We start from the raw sequence: 16,570 nt of genomic DNA on the forward strand, positions 1-16,570 counted from the left end.
TCTTAGTCGGCTCTGCCTCCTATGGCAAAATGCCATAGAATGGGTGACCTGAATAGCAGACATTTATTTCTCACAGTTCTGGAAGTTGGAAAGTCCAGGATCAGGATGCCAGCTTATTTGATTCCTAATAATAGCTGTCCTCTGACTTGTGAATGGCGTCCCTGCTCACTGTGTCTTGTCAGAGAAAGAAAATTCTCCTGTCTCTCTTCTTGTTCTTATAAGAGCACTAATCATATTGTGATGGCTCTACCCTTATGATATCACATAGACCGAATTACTTCTCCCAGAGGCCCTAATTCCTAATACTATCACATTGAAAGAATAGGGCTTCAATATATGAATTTAAGACATCCTCAGTCAGTCTATAATACATTAAAAAATGCGGAGAAAGAGCAGTGTTTCTTTATATATATATTTGGCTTTGCCACATCTTAGATTTGGCACAGAGGATCTACTTCCTCAACCAAGGATCAATCCAGGGTTCCCTGCATTGGGAGCATGGAGTCTTAGCCACTGGACCACCAGGGAAGTTCCATAGCCAGTGATACTTGAACCAAAGTGAGATTTCTAGGTCAAAGAGTAAATCCCATGTAATTTTGCTAATGCTAAATTTCACACTTAGCATTTACACAATTTTTATGGCCCTTACCCATATATTGGAGTGTATTTTTCCCCACATACTGGAATATGTTCTTGATCTTTTGGGTTACTGCTAACTTGATATGTGAAAAATGACAAGTTGTGATTAGCATTTGTTCTATTGTGAACAATGTCAGGTATATTTTCCCTGCTTTTAGGTTTATTTGCATTTATTTTCTTGTGAACTGCCTGTTCTTATCTTCAACATATGTTTCAATGTATTGTTGACTTTTTCATTTTTATCTTAATTTTTAAAGTATATAGGAAATGTTAATACTTTATGATATAAATTATATTTCCCAGTTTGTCAATCTGTCCTTTTATTTTATTTATGTTATCTGAAAATTGTTTCATTAAAATTTTTTATATAAATAAGTTCATCCATATTATTTTTATTGCTTTTGGATTTTGAATTATTGTTAGTTAAGTTTTTCCCATTTCCAGTTTGTAAAGAAATTTTTTCTTGTTTTCCTCTAATACATGTATATATTTGATTTTTTGATATTTAAATTCTTTGTTTGGAATTTTATCCTGGTCTGCAGTATGAGGAGTGGAACCAGTTTTACCTTTTACTATGCAGCTTCCCAATTTTCTAAGAAACACTTATTAAAGAGTCATTTTCCCCTATTGATTTGTGCTGCCTTCCTTTCAGTCAGTTCAGTCATTCAGTTGTTCCCGACTCTTTGTGACCCTATGGACTATAGCACGCCAGGCTTCCCTGTCCATCACCAGCTCCTGATCAAACTCATGTCCATCGAGTCAGTGATGCTGTCCAACCATCTCATCCTCTCTGTCATTCCCTTCTCCTGCCTTCAATCTTTCCCAGAATCAGGGTTTTCCAGTGAGTCAGTTCTTCACATCAGGTGTCCAAAGTATTAGAGTTTCAGTTTCAGCATCAGTCCTTCCAATCAATATTTAGGACTGATTTCCTTTAGGATGGACTGGCTTGATCTTGCAGTCCGAGGGATGCTCAAGTGTCTTCTCCAATACCACAGTTCAAAAGCATCAATTCTTCAGCTCTCAGCTTTCTTTATTGTTCAACTCTCACATCCATACCTGACTACTGGAAAAACCATAGCTTTGACTAGATATATTTATAACTGAGTCTGCAATTTTTTCTTTTGGTGTGATCTTTGTCAAGTTTTAGAATCACCTTTATGCTTATTTCATATAACACATTTGGAAGATTTTTGGAGAAGTATAAGTAGCATTAGGATTGTCTGCTCTTTAAAGGATTCTCTTGAGGAAACATTGGATCCTGCTGTATTTTTCCTTGGGGAGCTCTTTAAATGATTTTTCTCTTTATTTTTTAAGTATTGATCTTTTAAAAGTATCTATTAATATTTTCCATCTGAATCAGGATTAATTTTGATGAGTTTGAGACCCTGAATTACTTGAGATCAGAACCATAACTCTTTTGTTTAGTTTTCTCAAAGGCCAGAGTTGCTGAAAATTAGTGGTCATATAGTAAACGTGTATAGAATATTTGTTACACAATGCACTGGCAAGTGGTAGAGAAAGAGCAATTCAATTAGTAAGTGTCATATTTGTGCTTCCTGGAAGAGTTGGTGGACTAAACATGTATATTTACCTTCATCTCCTTCTAATACTTCACATAATTGATTTTTTAATGGTCCTGTCAGCAGCTGATCATAGAAACATCTTATCTCTTACCACCTCTTAACCTTCAACTTTAATAACAAGGTGATCATAAAAGATCTAAAGTGCACCTGGCCAGAAGTTAGGGAAGCAAAAGTAGGAGCTAGCTTATCTGGAGTAATAGCTGGCTTGGCTGCCCCATATTTACAACTAAAGTCAGCAGATAAGTGACAATGTGTATTATCTGCAATAGCACCTCATGCCCTACGTTGAACTCACAAATATAAAATGAATGTGTTTGCAGTGTCATTTCTACATTCCAAATCTAGTGTAACATATTCCTCTAAATGGTAGACTCTAGCAATGCCAAGAGAGAAGCCCTAAAGACATTAACATGATTTCTTACTAAGTTGTCCAGCCAGTTAACCCTACAATAAAGCCCATGGAAAGCAAACCACAAACATTTGCTTAGTACTAACAATCAGTATTTTGGAGACCACTGTTAAATACAAGTGGTCTACAAAGATTACCTGGCATTCCAGAAAAAGTCTAGCATAACTGATAAAATAGAGACCAAAAAGAAACACAAAACAAGGATACCAACTAAGCACATGAACGCACACACACATACACACACACTGCTACCTTGGAGAAAATAATGTACACAGAGAGAAGAAAATTAAAAAAAAAAAAAACTTATAGTCAATACTTTCAGAGATTTTAGAAATATATCAAGAATTACTTGCTATTCAAAAAAAAAAAAAAAGAAGAAGAAGAAGAATACTCAGAGGTGCTGAGGATGCAGGGAAAGACTCTAGGGAGTTTAAAAATGCTGCAAGTAAACTAGCCAAAACCTGGAAATAATTTGAATTTTTTTTCAATAGGTTGAAAATGTCTTTCAATAGGTTAATTGTTTAACAAACTGTGATATCTATACCATGGAACACTACTCATAAATTAAGCATAAATAAACTGTGGGCTTATGAAATAACTCAAACAGATTTCAAAGGAATTATGCTGAGATAAAAAGTTAGTTTCAAGAAGGAATGCCTAGTGCAAGAGTTGGGGGATGACCAGAGGAAACAGCTATTTGCCAGGTGGAAAGCATATGAGGCCAAATTGCTACAAGTCTGAAAGATCCAGAAGATAATTTGTCAAAGAAGTTGAAATCCACAGAATATATGAAATACCCAAATATTTAATTATTATGACATATTTTCTAACATATACAAAAAGATAAAATAATATAGTTTTCCCCCATGTACCCTCCCCTCTGTTTCAACATTTATTTTTGCAGTGTCAAAGTGGTTTCTATTAGTTCCTTTTTTTTTTTCTTTTTTTTTTTTGCTGGAGCATTTTAAAAACACTGTGGACATAATCATTTTATTACAAATCTCTAAGCATGTAGGGATTTGTAACAAAGACTAAATTCTTACTTTTTAAAATGTAATAACACTACCATCATCATAGCCAAAATTAAAAATACTTCAGTTCAGTTTAGTTCAGTTGCTCAGTCATGTCCGGCTCTTTGCGACCCCGTGGACTGCAGCACGCCAGGCTTTTCTGTCTATCACCAACTCCCAGAGCCTGCTCAAACTCATGTCCATTGAGTCAGTGATGCCATCTAACCATCTCATCCTCTATCGTCCCCTTCTCCTCCTGCTCTCAGTCTTTCCCAGGATCAGGGACTTTTCCATTGAGTCATTTCTTTACATCAGGTGGCCAAAGTGTTGGAGTTTCAGCTTTGGCATCAGTCCTTCCAATGAATATTTAGGACTTATTTCCTTTAGGATTGACTGGTTTGATATCCTTGCAGTCCAAGGGACTCTCAAGAGTCTTCTCCAACACCACAGTTCAAAAGCATCAATTCTTTGGTGCTCAGCTTTCTTTATAGTCCAACTCTCATGTGAATCCACACCTGACTCCTGGAAAAAACATAGCTTTGACTGGATGGACCTTTTCATCTTTCTTTCCAATTCTAAAGAAAGGCAATGCCAAAAAATGTTCAAACTACTGCACAATTGCACTCATCTCACACTCTAGCAAAGTAATGCTCAAAATTCTCTATGTCAGGCTTCAACAGTACATGAACCATAAACTTCTAGATGTTCAAGCTGGATTTAGAAAAGGCAGAGGAACCAGAGATCAAATTACCAACATCCCCAGGATCTTCAAAAAAGCAAGAGAGTTCCAGAAAAACAGCTACTTCTGCTTTATTGAATACGCTAAATCCTTTGACTGTATGGATCACAACAAAATGTGGAAAATTCACCAAGAGATAGGAATACCAGACCACCTGACCTGCCTCCTGAGAAATCTGTATTCAGGTCAAGAAGCAACAGTTAGAACTGGACATGGAACAACAGATTGGTTCCAAATTGGGAAAGGAATATGCCAAGGCTGTATATTGTCACCCTGCTTATTTAATTTATATGCAGAGTACATCCTTCAAAATGCCAGACTGGATGAAGCACAAGCTGGAATCAAGATTGTTGGGAGAAATATCAATAACCTCAGATATACAGATGACACCACCCTTATAGCAGAAAGTGAAGAACTAAAGAGTGTCTTGATGAAAGTGAAAGAGGAGAGTGAAAAAAACTGGCTTAACACTCAACATTCAGAAAACTAAGGTCATGACATCCAGTCCCATCACTTCATGGCCATTAGATGGGGACACAATGGAAACAGTGACAGACTTTATTTTCATGGCTCCAAAATCACTGCAAATGGTGACTGTGCCCATGAAATTAAAAAAAAAAAAAAAAAAAAAAACATTTCAAGATAACAAGAAGTGTTTTAAATTTTGGTTGGCTATGATAGCTGGTAGAAGACTGCTGGATAGCACAGGGAGCTCAACTCTGCACTCTTTGACAACTGTGAGGGATGGAATGGGGGTTTGTGGGAGGGTAGTTCAAGAAAGAGAGGATATATGTTGTACAGCAGAGATCAGTGCAACATTGTAGAGTAGTTATCCTCCAATTAAAATTTAAAATATAAACATGCTTCTGCATCAAAAAGATACTTCAAGATAGCAAATCCAATTTAAATATTTCTGGTTCTCTTAATTTTTTTCTTTGCTTTTTTGGAATCAGAATCCTAACAATTGTCTGCAGATAGTGTTGGACTGATGTGTCTCCTGCAACCCTATTCTTCTTTTGCCATTTATTTGTTGAAGAAAATGAGTCATATTTTCATAGATTCTACATTTAGCTGTTTGTATCCTTTTGGATATATTAGGATCTTTATCTCTTACTATAGATTTCTTTGTCTCTTACTGTAAATTCCCTGGTGGCTCAGATGGTAAAGCATTTGCCTGCAATGTAAGAGACCCGGGTTTGATCCCTGGGTTGGAAAGATCCCCTGGAGAAAGAAAGGGGAACCCACTCCAGCATTCTTGCCCGGGAAATCCCATGGATCCTGGTAGGCTACAGTCCAAGGGGTTGCAAAGAATCAGGCATGACTGAATAACTTCATTTTCTTTTTTTCTACTGTAAATTAGTGTTTAAATCTCAGTACTTGATTAGATTTACCTTCAGATTTTGGGCAAGAATATATCTGAGGTTGTTGTTCAGTTGCCAGGTCTCCTGTCTGACTCTTTGTGACCCCATGGACTGCGACACACCCGCCTACCTGTCCCTCACCGTCTCCCAGAGTCTGCTCAAGTTCATGGCCACTGAAACTGTGATGCCATCCAATCATCTCCTCCTCTGTCACCCTCTTCTCATTCTTCCTTTAGTCTTTCCCAGCATCAGGGTCTTTTCCAATGAGTCTGCTCTTTGCATCTGGTTGCCAAAGTATTGGAGCTTCAGCTTCAGCATCAGTCCTTTTAATGAGGATTCAGGGTTTATTTCCTTTAAGATTAGCTGGTTGGATCTCCTTGCAGTCCAAGGGACTCTCAAGAGTCTTCTCCAGCACCACAATTTGAAAGCATCAGTTCTTTGGCGCTCAGCCTTCTTTACAACTCTCACATATGTAGATGACTACTGGAAAGAACATAGCTTTGACTATAGGGGCCTTTATCAGCAAAGTGATATTTTTGCTCTTTAACACACTGTCTAGGTTTGTCATAGCTTTCTTGCCAAGAATAAATCATCTAATTTCATGGCTGCAGTCACCACGAAATTTGCAATGATCTTAGAGCCCAAGAAGAGGAAATCTGTTACTACTTCTACCTTTTGCCCTTCTATTTGCCATGAAGTGATGGGACCAGATGCCATGGTCTTAGGTTTTTTGATATTGAGTTTTAAGCCAGATTTTTCACTTTTATTCTTCACCCTCAGTGAGAGACTCTTTAGTTCCTCTTTGCTTTCTGCCATTAGAGTGGTATCATTCACTATCTGAGCTTGTTGATATTTTTCCTGACAATCTTGATTCTTGCTATCTTAGGTAGTGCTGTGCAATTTTTTTTTTTAACTGGAACATTATTACTTTACTCTGTTTTGTTAGTTTCTGCTGTACACCAAAGTCCATCACCCATATATACATATATCCCCTGTTTTCTGAATTTCCACCTGTGTATTTCTTATTGTCTCACCTTCACAGGTATCTTAATAATCACTTTGGGGATGTTGAGGTTGATCAATGATGAGTTTGAGCATTATTAATTTAAACCATCTGGTGAAAAGATCCCATCAACTTTTCATCTAATAATTTAGTAATTCTTGATGATCATTTTCTAATTCTTTATTTCATTGGTTATTATAAAGGATGGTTTTCAAGTTCTGTTACTCCTTTTTTACTTTCTGGATTTGGCTATTCACTAATGACATTTTTCATGTACTGTTAGATGATCATCAAATACAGTACATACAGGAAAGACAGGATATTATCTATATTCTTTTCAGTTTTCAGAATATGATTTTATTCTTTAGCAACCCCTAGAGATTAACTAATGGATATAAGTAGCAGTAGACAGATAGATGGTAGGCAAATAGATAAACAGTGAGCGAATATATTTTGTATATTTAAATATATACAAACAGTGATTATTCTTTTTGATTCTCAAATTATTTCATCACATTGTTTCCTGTGCCATATTTGACATAACTCCAACTTTTGATAGCTTTCTTACTTATTTTCTGGAAATGCAAGGCATTCTAATTTCATCCTGATACAAACAAGGACTCTATAAAACCCTTCTTCCTTTTAGTGAAAAACTGTACTTAGAAACCACAGTCACTAGATTGTTTCTAGTAGTTTCACTTATATTTTCACAAAAGTGAAAATATATTGTTAAACAATTATGAGTTTATAGTGATATTACCAACTCAAATTGCCATGGCAGAATTTTATGTATTTTTTGCATTTTATATTTCATCTTTTATGTTAAAAGATTTAGTCTATTGTCAGTAGCATAATTAGTTATTAGCTTTTTCTTGATATATATAACAGTTTAATAAATCCTTAGAAATATTAATTAATGATAAGGCTAGTTAATATATTTTAAGATTTTTATTATGTTTATTTTTTATGATAGCTATATCCTCTGTTTGATAGTGAAAGTGTTAGTCACTCAGTCATGTCATGTCAGACCCTTTGCAACACCATAGACTGTAGTCCACCAGGCTCTTCTGTCCTTGGGATTCTCCACTCAAGAACGTTGGAGTGGGTAGCCATTCCCTTCTCCAGGGCATCTTCTCAACCCAGGGATTGAACCCAGGTCTCTTGAATTGCATGCAGATTCTTTGTGGTCAGAACCATTAGAAAAACTCTACTGTTTACTAGTAGTTATATTATTGTTTTAACTTCAAACATGTTTAAATCCATGAATTCATAATAAAACTAAAAATATTCTAACTGGTCATTTCTGGAGGATACTAAGAACCACTTCAGTATTTTGAAACTGATGAATTAAAGGGATAACATCAAGTATTTATCTTGTTTTTCCCCTGCAATCTTGTAGTTTAGAGAAACCAACTAGTTGATGGCTGATTATTTTTGTCAAGTGTTCCCACTAATAAATTAAGGAATGATATAACAATTGCTTACCAGCTGGTATGTCTTTGACCTTATGTTTTTTAACTTGTTTACAGTATCCGTAAATAGAAATGTTTGTTACCAGGCCTCCCAGTAACTGAACCAAAGTTTAAGGAGACCATGCATTAGGAATTGCAGGGTAACTAATGCTGGAAATGAACCCTAACCCTTGGTGCCTTATTAGTAAGATGTTTCTTTTACATTCATATCACACTGCAATGTGACCTGCTCTATGAGGTCAGTGACACAGTGCATGTCTGTCCTGTAGCTCCATTTCTTTTCAGGTCCCAGATCCTTTGTTTGGATTGTATTGGCTAAGTGACTTGCTTTGGTCAAAGGGGTATTGGCAAACATCATTCAATCAGGGGCCTAACAACACTTGCTCTCTTGTTGTTCTTAGAGTCTTTACCACAGAAATGTGCCTGCTGACTTTTGAGAGATGTTTAGGGGGAGAGTACCCCAGCTTGTGATCAACAAGTTCCTCTGACTCTGCACTGACATCAGATAATTGGGCAGCCCTATAAAGACCATCCAAGCTTGGCCAAGTACTCCCCAGCCTCAATTATCAAGGACAGAATCATGAAATGATTATTGTCTTAAGACAGTTCTGTAGTGGTCTGTTATCTAGCAGTAGGTAACTGATAATATAGGTACTAGAGACAAGACAAGATTACCAAATACTGATTATTATTGAAACTGATTGTGATATCAAGTTTATTTTGTATTTACTCTCTGCACTCTTAATGTGTATATGACTTTTTTGGGTCATAAAAAGTAAAAAAGAAAACACTAAATTTAAATATTTTTTAAATAATTTGAAAAATATTTAATTTGAAATAACTTATAAATTATTTTAATTTCCTTTCAATATTTAGGAATTGAATGTCACAAATTTTCTAGTAATATGTTTAATTTAGTTTTTTAGTTATTTAAAATGCATCATTTCAAATTTTAAAATATGAAATATTCAGAAAGGCCTAGCTTTTTGACTGTCTACTCTCCCCTTTTCTTTCTCCAAGGTATCCATTTAAAGTAGTTATTACCTGAATATTTTGGAAAGTATTTTGGAGAGTAGTTAGTAAGTCTGGAGTTGAATTTATGATATATGTGTAGGTAAAAATAAGGCCTATGACAGAGATAATAAACAATTATTAATTTCAAGAAAAAGCAAATTTTGTTCAAGAAACAACCATACTATTGTATGGTTGCTATTTGTGAATATCATGCATATTGTTGTTTTACCATAAGCAATGATTACTGATCTAGCTAAAATTGCAATCATCCTATATTGGAAGTATAGGGAAACAGAAATTCTTTGCATGTGGAAAGATGTGATGAAAAAGATAAGTTCTCATCTTTCCCATTGATAAGCAAATAGATAACCTATAAAAATAAGTAGTAATATGGACATGCAATTGAGAGATAAAATATTTAATACCCAAAGAATAAACTAAGAAATAAATGTCATAGCCTCTTCACAGAAGGGAGGTAGGGTTTTTTTGCTATTGATTTTTCTTGACAGGCCCTAATTGATTCATTACAAAAAATGGGAAAAAAATCAAGTAAGCAGAAAATTGACCAAAAAAAGAAGAGGAAACATAGCATGAAATAACTTAATAATGATAGTTTATATTTATCAAGTTCTTCCTATGTGCCATGTACTATGCTAAGTATTATATATGGATTATCTCTGAATCTTTACTACAATTATATGACATGGACTCATTTTATACCTATAACCACATGAGATAATTAATGCTTTGAGGCTTTATTAGCTATATATTGCTGCACAATGAATTGTAGCAAAACTGGAGGCAATGGACATTATCAGATTAAAAGGACCCATTTTCTCTGGGTCCTTGAGCTACTTCACTGAGTAGTTCTGGTTCAGTAGTTCTGGGTCTGTTGTCACACCGGTGTTTAACTCTGAAGATCTTTGGCTCTCATGTACACAGCATGCCTCAGAAGCTCCCAGACTCATCCTGTGGATCCCTTCAAAGGGTTTCTTCAGGACCTAGCAGCTGGCATCTCTGAAAACTTGTACTCCAGAGGCACCCAAGATGGAAACTACTCGTCTTTTTAAAATCTGATCTTGAAAATGACATAATATTTGGTTAGAAGCAAATCTGTAATTCCAGCCTATACTCGTGGGGAGGGTACGGATTTCAAGAAGTGCTGATTAGGTGAATTATTTTAGAGGTTGCTGTGCATGTTTTCATATGTGTGACACACACCCTGGTGTGTTATCAGTTTAAGCCAATAGAAATAAGCTATATGTCATGCTTAGCATGTAGGGTACAAGCTTTCATCTTCCCATTGGCCCCCAGCTTTAGAAACAGTATGTGACTTCAAGGGAGAATTACATGAGAACAAGGATCACCTTGAAATCACTCTAATTTATACAAAGTCAAAGCCTCTGAAGCTTTAGAACTTTATTGGTAATGAATTATTTGAGGCAGCCCTCACACTTGATTGTGACAAACTGCAGCTTCGTGTTCCTGGGATGGGGCATTAGTCACAGGGGCACATTGTCTAAGGTGAGGAGTTGTTGCTCTACCTTTAAAGTTGTTAGGAGCCACTGAAGTCTTTTAAGCATGGAGGATGACATAATTGGATGTGTACCTACTGCTCTGAGCTATGTTATTTTGTTTCAAGCATCCAATGACATTCTATTTTCTCATGCATGAGACAGCAGATGCCTGCTTTCCACCCCACCAGCTTCATTCATGTTGGTGTAATGAGATTTATAAATTTCTTTTACCTGCAGATTGCTCAAAGTGTCCCATCTCTGGAGAGCTGTGTCTGCCTCTCTCTGAGCATGTAAGGGTCTTTGTGGCTGTAACCAGGTTGTAACCTCCCAAGGCACAGATTCTTTGCCTTATGCTTGGTCTGTACTCAGTGGCTACCACCATGTTGACATATATGAAGGACTCAGTAAATGCTTCTTAAGTCAAACTGAATTAAACTTTATTGGGCACTGTATCTTTGATGATCCTGTTTGTGATGGCAGTCGTCTTGCTGTTCACCCTGTTAGCGTGGTTCGCTGAATCCAGGATAGGGAATGTGTGAGCTAAGAGGCTGGAAGGAGAATCCAGGAGCCATAGGAACTGTAGACACATTTATTCTCTCTTGTCTGGCATGTCAGTCAGAACACAGCCTCTCTCTTTGCTGACACAGCACCTGTAGCAGCAGCCGTAACCTAACCATAATGTAGCCATAATGGAACCATAGCATAACTTCTTATAACATAACCGTGGTGCCACTCCAGTGTAGTCTCAATGCTTTTTGGTGAAGCTTTTATGGTGAAGCTCATACAGGTGTACCATGCACAGCCCCCCGTGACCAAGTGAGTACCCCTTCATGCACATGTGTAGTGCTGTAAGTGAGCTCAGCTTTTACATAGTCATTATTTACAAAATGTGGGGCAAGAACAAGAAGCCATGGGGCAAGAGAGCCTGACCATGCCATCGTGGCTAATTTCCTCTTTCCCTACAGGCACCTATTGGGTGATAGTTATTGTTCTGAGTCTGGTATACAGAGAGAAGATAATGTCATTTTACTTTATTAGTGGGATTTCTGGATCTTACAGTAGCTCTATTTTTAGAGCATATTTTCAGTTTTCTAAGGAACCTCCATACTGTTCTCCTTCATGAAAGTGAAAGTTTTAGTTCCTCAGTTGTGTCTGACTCTTTGTGATCCTATGGACTTTAGCCCAGCAGGCTCCTCTGTCCATAGGATTCTCTAGGCAAGAATACTGGAGTGGGTAGCTATTCCCTCCTCCAGGGGATCTCCACATTCTGGGGATAGAACCTGAGTCTCCTGCATTGCATGCTGGAAGGAGACCCCAGGAGACACCAGGGAAGCCTTTTACATTCCCATCAACAGTGTCATAGACTCCTTTTTATCCAGAACCTCTCTAGCATCTATAATTTGTACATTTTTAATTTTTTGTCTCCCATTGTGAGTGTGACAGCCTGCTAGGTGGTGAAACAGCTGCAAACTGCACTCAGTCACCACTTAGATTCTGTAAACATTGCAGGAGACAGAATAGTGTATGATGTCTTAGCTTCACAGCTGTGTGAGTGTAGGTGAAGGACAATACATCAGCATAGGGAAGGGCTGTATAAAAGGAAAGGGGAGAATTTTTAGAGACTATAACCTAGGAGCTGTTGAGAAGAATGGGTATGAGGATGAATGCAGGAGACAGTTCCATCAAACGTTGGGGTACTTGTTTGTGAAGGCTTAGAGGGAAATAAGATTATAGGAGAAGGGAAAGAGATCACAATTGGAAGTCAATACAATAAGTAAGAGTTACTGATCCTCCAAAGGGACAGGCAGAGTCAAGCAAAGTTTCCTCTCTGCTGCCTTTATGTCTTTCCAGCCCTCTATGAGCAATCCTGCGAGGTGTACAGGCACCAAGGCAACACTGCTGGTTTCTTCTATATCGACTCAGATGGCAGCGGGCCCCTGGGACCTTTCCAAGTGTATTGCAACATCACAGGTAAGGGTGTAAAAATTCCACTCATGCTTCATGTCGCTATGTGATGGTACACAGCAAAGGAAAACCCACTGGAAGGGAACACTTGTATAAAAAAAAATTAAAGACCAACTTCAGAGGGGGAGATTTTATTTAGGTAAATAATAGGAATTAGCAGCTATTTTATTTTCATGAGAGAAGAGAATGTGATAATGGTCTTGACAAGGTTCCACTGAACCAAGGATTAATTATCGAGCATATTTTGCAGAGCTAATCAAGGTCATTTCTCTCTTAGAAGTCAAAACAAAAAGAAAAGGAAAATAACCCAACAAACAAAAAAGACAAAAGCAAAATCAATAGAAAGCCCTGACTCAGGAAGTGGGAAAGCTGGATTTAGGTCTGTCCCTGAGGACTGTGTGACTCTGAGGTTCTCTCTGAGCTTCATTTCTGCAACAGTAAAGAGGAAATAGTAGTTTCTACCTCTCAGAGTTGGGGGGATTAACCAAAATCATCTATATTAGTGCAACTGACCAGTTATCCTGCAGATGCCTAATCAAACCCTGGGATAATTCTATTTTCCCTGGCAATCTCATAATATCTTGTAACTTATTTCTAAAAGTAGTCTAAGGACATACTAAGAGCCAATTACTATATGGAAACAGCATACGATTACTAATTTATTCTTAAAAAAAAAACAATTCCACACCACAACCTGATGTAACAGTTATTTAAAAATATAGCAATATGAGTACTCTGTTGTCAATATTGTTAATCAGCACATACACATTTTTGGCTTATTTGTTTTGAGCACTGGCCTTTGAAGATGCCCTCAGAATCATGTAATGAAGCAGAAAAGTAGGAGTCTATCAAGGCTCTTTGAGTCCTTAGGCCTCAGGCTCTGTTGCAACTGGGTAACCGCAACACATCTGTGGAGCTCTTTCCATAGCCAAACACTGTCCTGGGGACACAGGATATTCAGAGAAATAAGACATAGTCATTGTCATTCATAGGCAGTAAAATCAGGAAAACTAGCATGCAATATTACAGGTAGAAATGTAAACAAACCATTGCCAAAACAGTGATGAAGGGCATTTAACAATAATTTGCCCATCTGAGTACAAAGGACCACACTTTTTCTGCAGAAAATGCTAGTTACATGGAATTGTGTGTCATTTCATTCCATTTCCATAATACTTCATTTCTCCAAAATGTATGCTAACTGCTTCTCAATAGCCCTATGACATAATTAGAAACTGTGTTACTGTTTTCTTTTCATGCTTATGCCAGCTTGTGATGTTCAACAACCTGGTCAAGAAGTAGACTTCTAGTAGATCTTGGTTATTTTCCAAATTTAATTAACATATGAATCTCTGGGGAATAATGTTAAAAATAGACTTCCCAGAGTCAGAAATTCTAAATTCAGCAAATGCATTTTACTGAGCTTTTCAAGTGATTCTGATGCAATTTGTTCCCAGTCCACAATTTGAAAAAATGGAGGAAGTGATTTGGTTACAGAATGAGGCAAAAGAGATCAGTGTCGGTGGAGTGATGGGTGTAACATATAATAATAGGATTTTTGGTCATGGCATCAATTACTCAGCTCCTGCCATCTTTGGGAAGTGAACTGAGAGTTTGCAGAGATCATGTCTTTTAATTATTTGCAACAAAAATCTGGGGTAGATACTTTTAACTCTCTATATATTACATAGAAGGAAAGAGCATGTGATAATTTCATGACCTGCTAGACAATAAATCCTGAGAGTAATAGTCAAGACTCAGGAAGCAAGCAAAACCTTCTGGTGCAGCAATAATCTATATCACTGAAACATTAATTGGATACTTTGTATTGCTTTTGTTTTGCTTGAAACTCTGTTTTTATTTTTGTAATAAAAGTAATCAATGCTAATTACAGAAAATTTAAGGGGAAAAAAAGCTTGAAGAAATATAAGATCGTGTATAAACCACAATCCAGAGATTGCTATTAATATTTTATTATTAGATTTTCCTTGGGACTTTTTTGCTGTAAATGTATATGTGTGTTTTTCTATGAATGTTTATGTTTTTAGATGTATATTTTATATTATAAATTTAATAGATAAGCACAGACTAATCTTATTTTTATTAAAGTATATATATACATTGAATATAGCTTGACAAATTTAACTCCCCAAATAATATAAATATAATAACACACCATGTATGACTGATTCATGTGTCTCATTTACATGAAGTGCTCTATCCCTCTTCGGAAAGACTTCTCTTGGGATTTATGTTTGATATTTGCTCATGAGTGGCTAAAGATGAATGTTTGCTTATATTAAAGTTTGCTGTTCTGCTGATGTGATGCTAAAGAAGCTAAAGGCATCAAGGCCTCTGAGTTATGTTATGTCCCAAAATTGATAGGCTGTTTTGTGCATGATTGAGGAATTCTTTGAAATATGCTTTTTGGTCACATCAAATGCAAATATATAGGTGTTTGGCTTGGTTTTTGTTTTCCTAAAGATACTTGTAGAAATAAAAGCCAACTTCTGTGTAGACTTAATTATATAATTCTCATTTTTAACTGACAAAAATTTTTAATGCATAATATGATGGTAATCAAGTACATTTTTTTTGTTTGTGAATGTTAAGTGTTCTTAAATGTTATTAAATGAGACTGACTTATGACACAGGATAAGTGTGACAAAGTGCTTCAAGGAAGAGATGGATGCACAAGGGAGGGAGGGAGCCAGGGATGGAGGAGAGGGAAGGTGGAAATGGTCAGAGAAGATGTGCTCTGTGTTTCACTCTGTTTTTTTTTTTTTAAATTAATTAATTTATTTTAATTGGAGGCTAATTACAGTATTGTAGTGGTTTTTGCCATATATTGACATGAATCAACCATGGGTGTACATGTCCAGAGTGAACAGCGTGGGGGACTCATGTTCACTGTGGTTTTTAAAAGCACAAAGCTACTGGTTTCTACACTTTTCAGAGGCATTTCTGAGGTCATAACACAGAGAGTATAAACAATGCTGGGAGGCAGGGAACCTGGGTTTTTTCTCTTCTCTTCCTTGTGCTAGTTGGCTGAGTGCTTTGGCCTGACTGTGTGTTTCCAAAATAAGAATCTGGAGCCAAGTGGTCCCACAGGTCTTCCTCATTTAGAACTCCCTGAGAGATCATTGGGTGGGCAGGTGGGGGGTTCCCTGGTGGCTCAGAGAGATCATTTGAGGTGCAAAAGAAAGGGAGAAAGAAAAGTTTCTCATAAGTCTGCAGACACTTGTAAATGGATATTTTGAGGATGATGAACAGGTTTTATTTATGGAAAACCATAAATCTGAATCCCAGCTCCAATGTGTCTGTTTACAGTGTATGCTACCCATTTCTACTGATGAGGTGGCACTTTACCCCTCCTGAGAAATTTAAGTCTGTAGTTGTAAAGAACCTGCAATGCAGGAGACTTAAGAGATGCAGGTTCAATCCCTCAGTTGGGAAGATCCCCTGGAGGAGGGAGGGCATAGCAACCTACTCCAGTATCCTTGCCTGGAGAGTTCCATGGGCAGAGGAGCCTGGTGGGCTATGGTCCATAGGTTTGCAAAGAGTCAGGCCTGACTGAGGTGACTTAACAGCATCTCACCCACCACAGGGTAATCTTGGGGAGATGAGGTCCCCAAGTACCCCTTTTGGTGGAAAGCAATGTGATCTCTGCCTGGGATGGTAGGGAAAATTATAGGAGAAACTAAGGATGTGATTAAGCTGATCTGTAGGGTGGACTGAAGGTAGGCTTCTACAGATTTCGACAGGGTGTCATACCCAAGGCTATATTCTAAGTCACTTCACTACAGGATTGGGCTTCCCTGTGTGGCTCAGACAGTAAAGCGTCTGCTACAGTGTGGG

At 37.2% G+C, this 16,570-nt stretch overlaps 1 protein-coding gene across 2 annotated transcripts in view; it reads left to right on the forward strand.

The window, feature by feature from the left end:
- CNTNAP5 (contactin associated protein family member 5) overlaps positions 1–16,570 on the forward strand; it is a 1,075,483-nt gene that overhangs the window by 696,308 nt on the left and 362,605 nt on the right. For both annotated transcript variants that reach the window (XM_068967132.1, XM_068967133.1), the window contains exon 12: positions 12,599–12,718. In XM_068967132.1, coding sequence (XP_068823233.1) covers positions 12,599–12,718 — 120 coding nt within the window. The remainder of the gene's footprint in view (positions 1–12,598; positions 12,719–16,570) is intronic.

The sequence above is a fragment of the Capricornis sumatraensis genome, chromosome 3 (genome assembly GCF_032405125.1).
Source record: "Capricornis sumatraensis isolate serow.1 chromosome 3, serow.2, whole genome shotgun sequence".
NCBI lineage: Eukaryota > Metazoa > Chordata > Mammalia > Artiodactyla > Bovidae > Capricornis > Capricornis sumatraensis.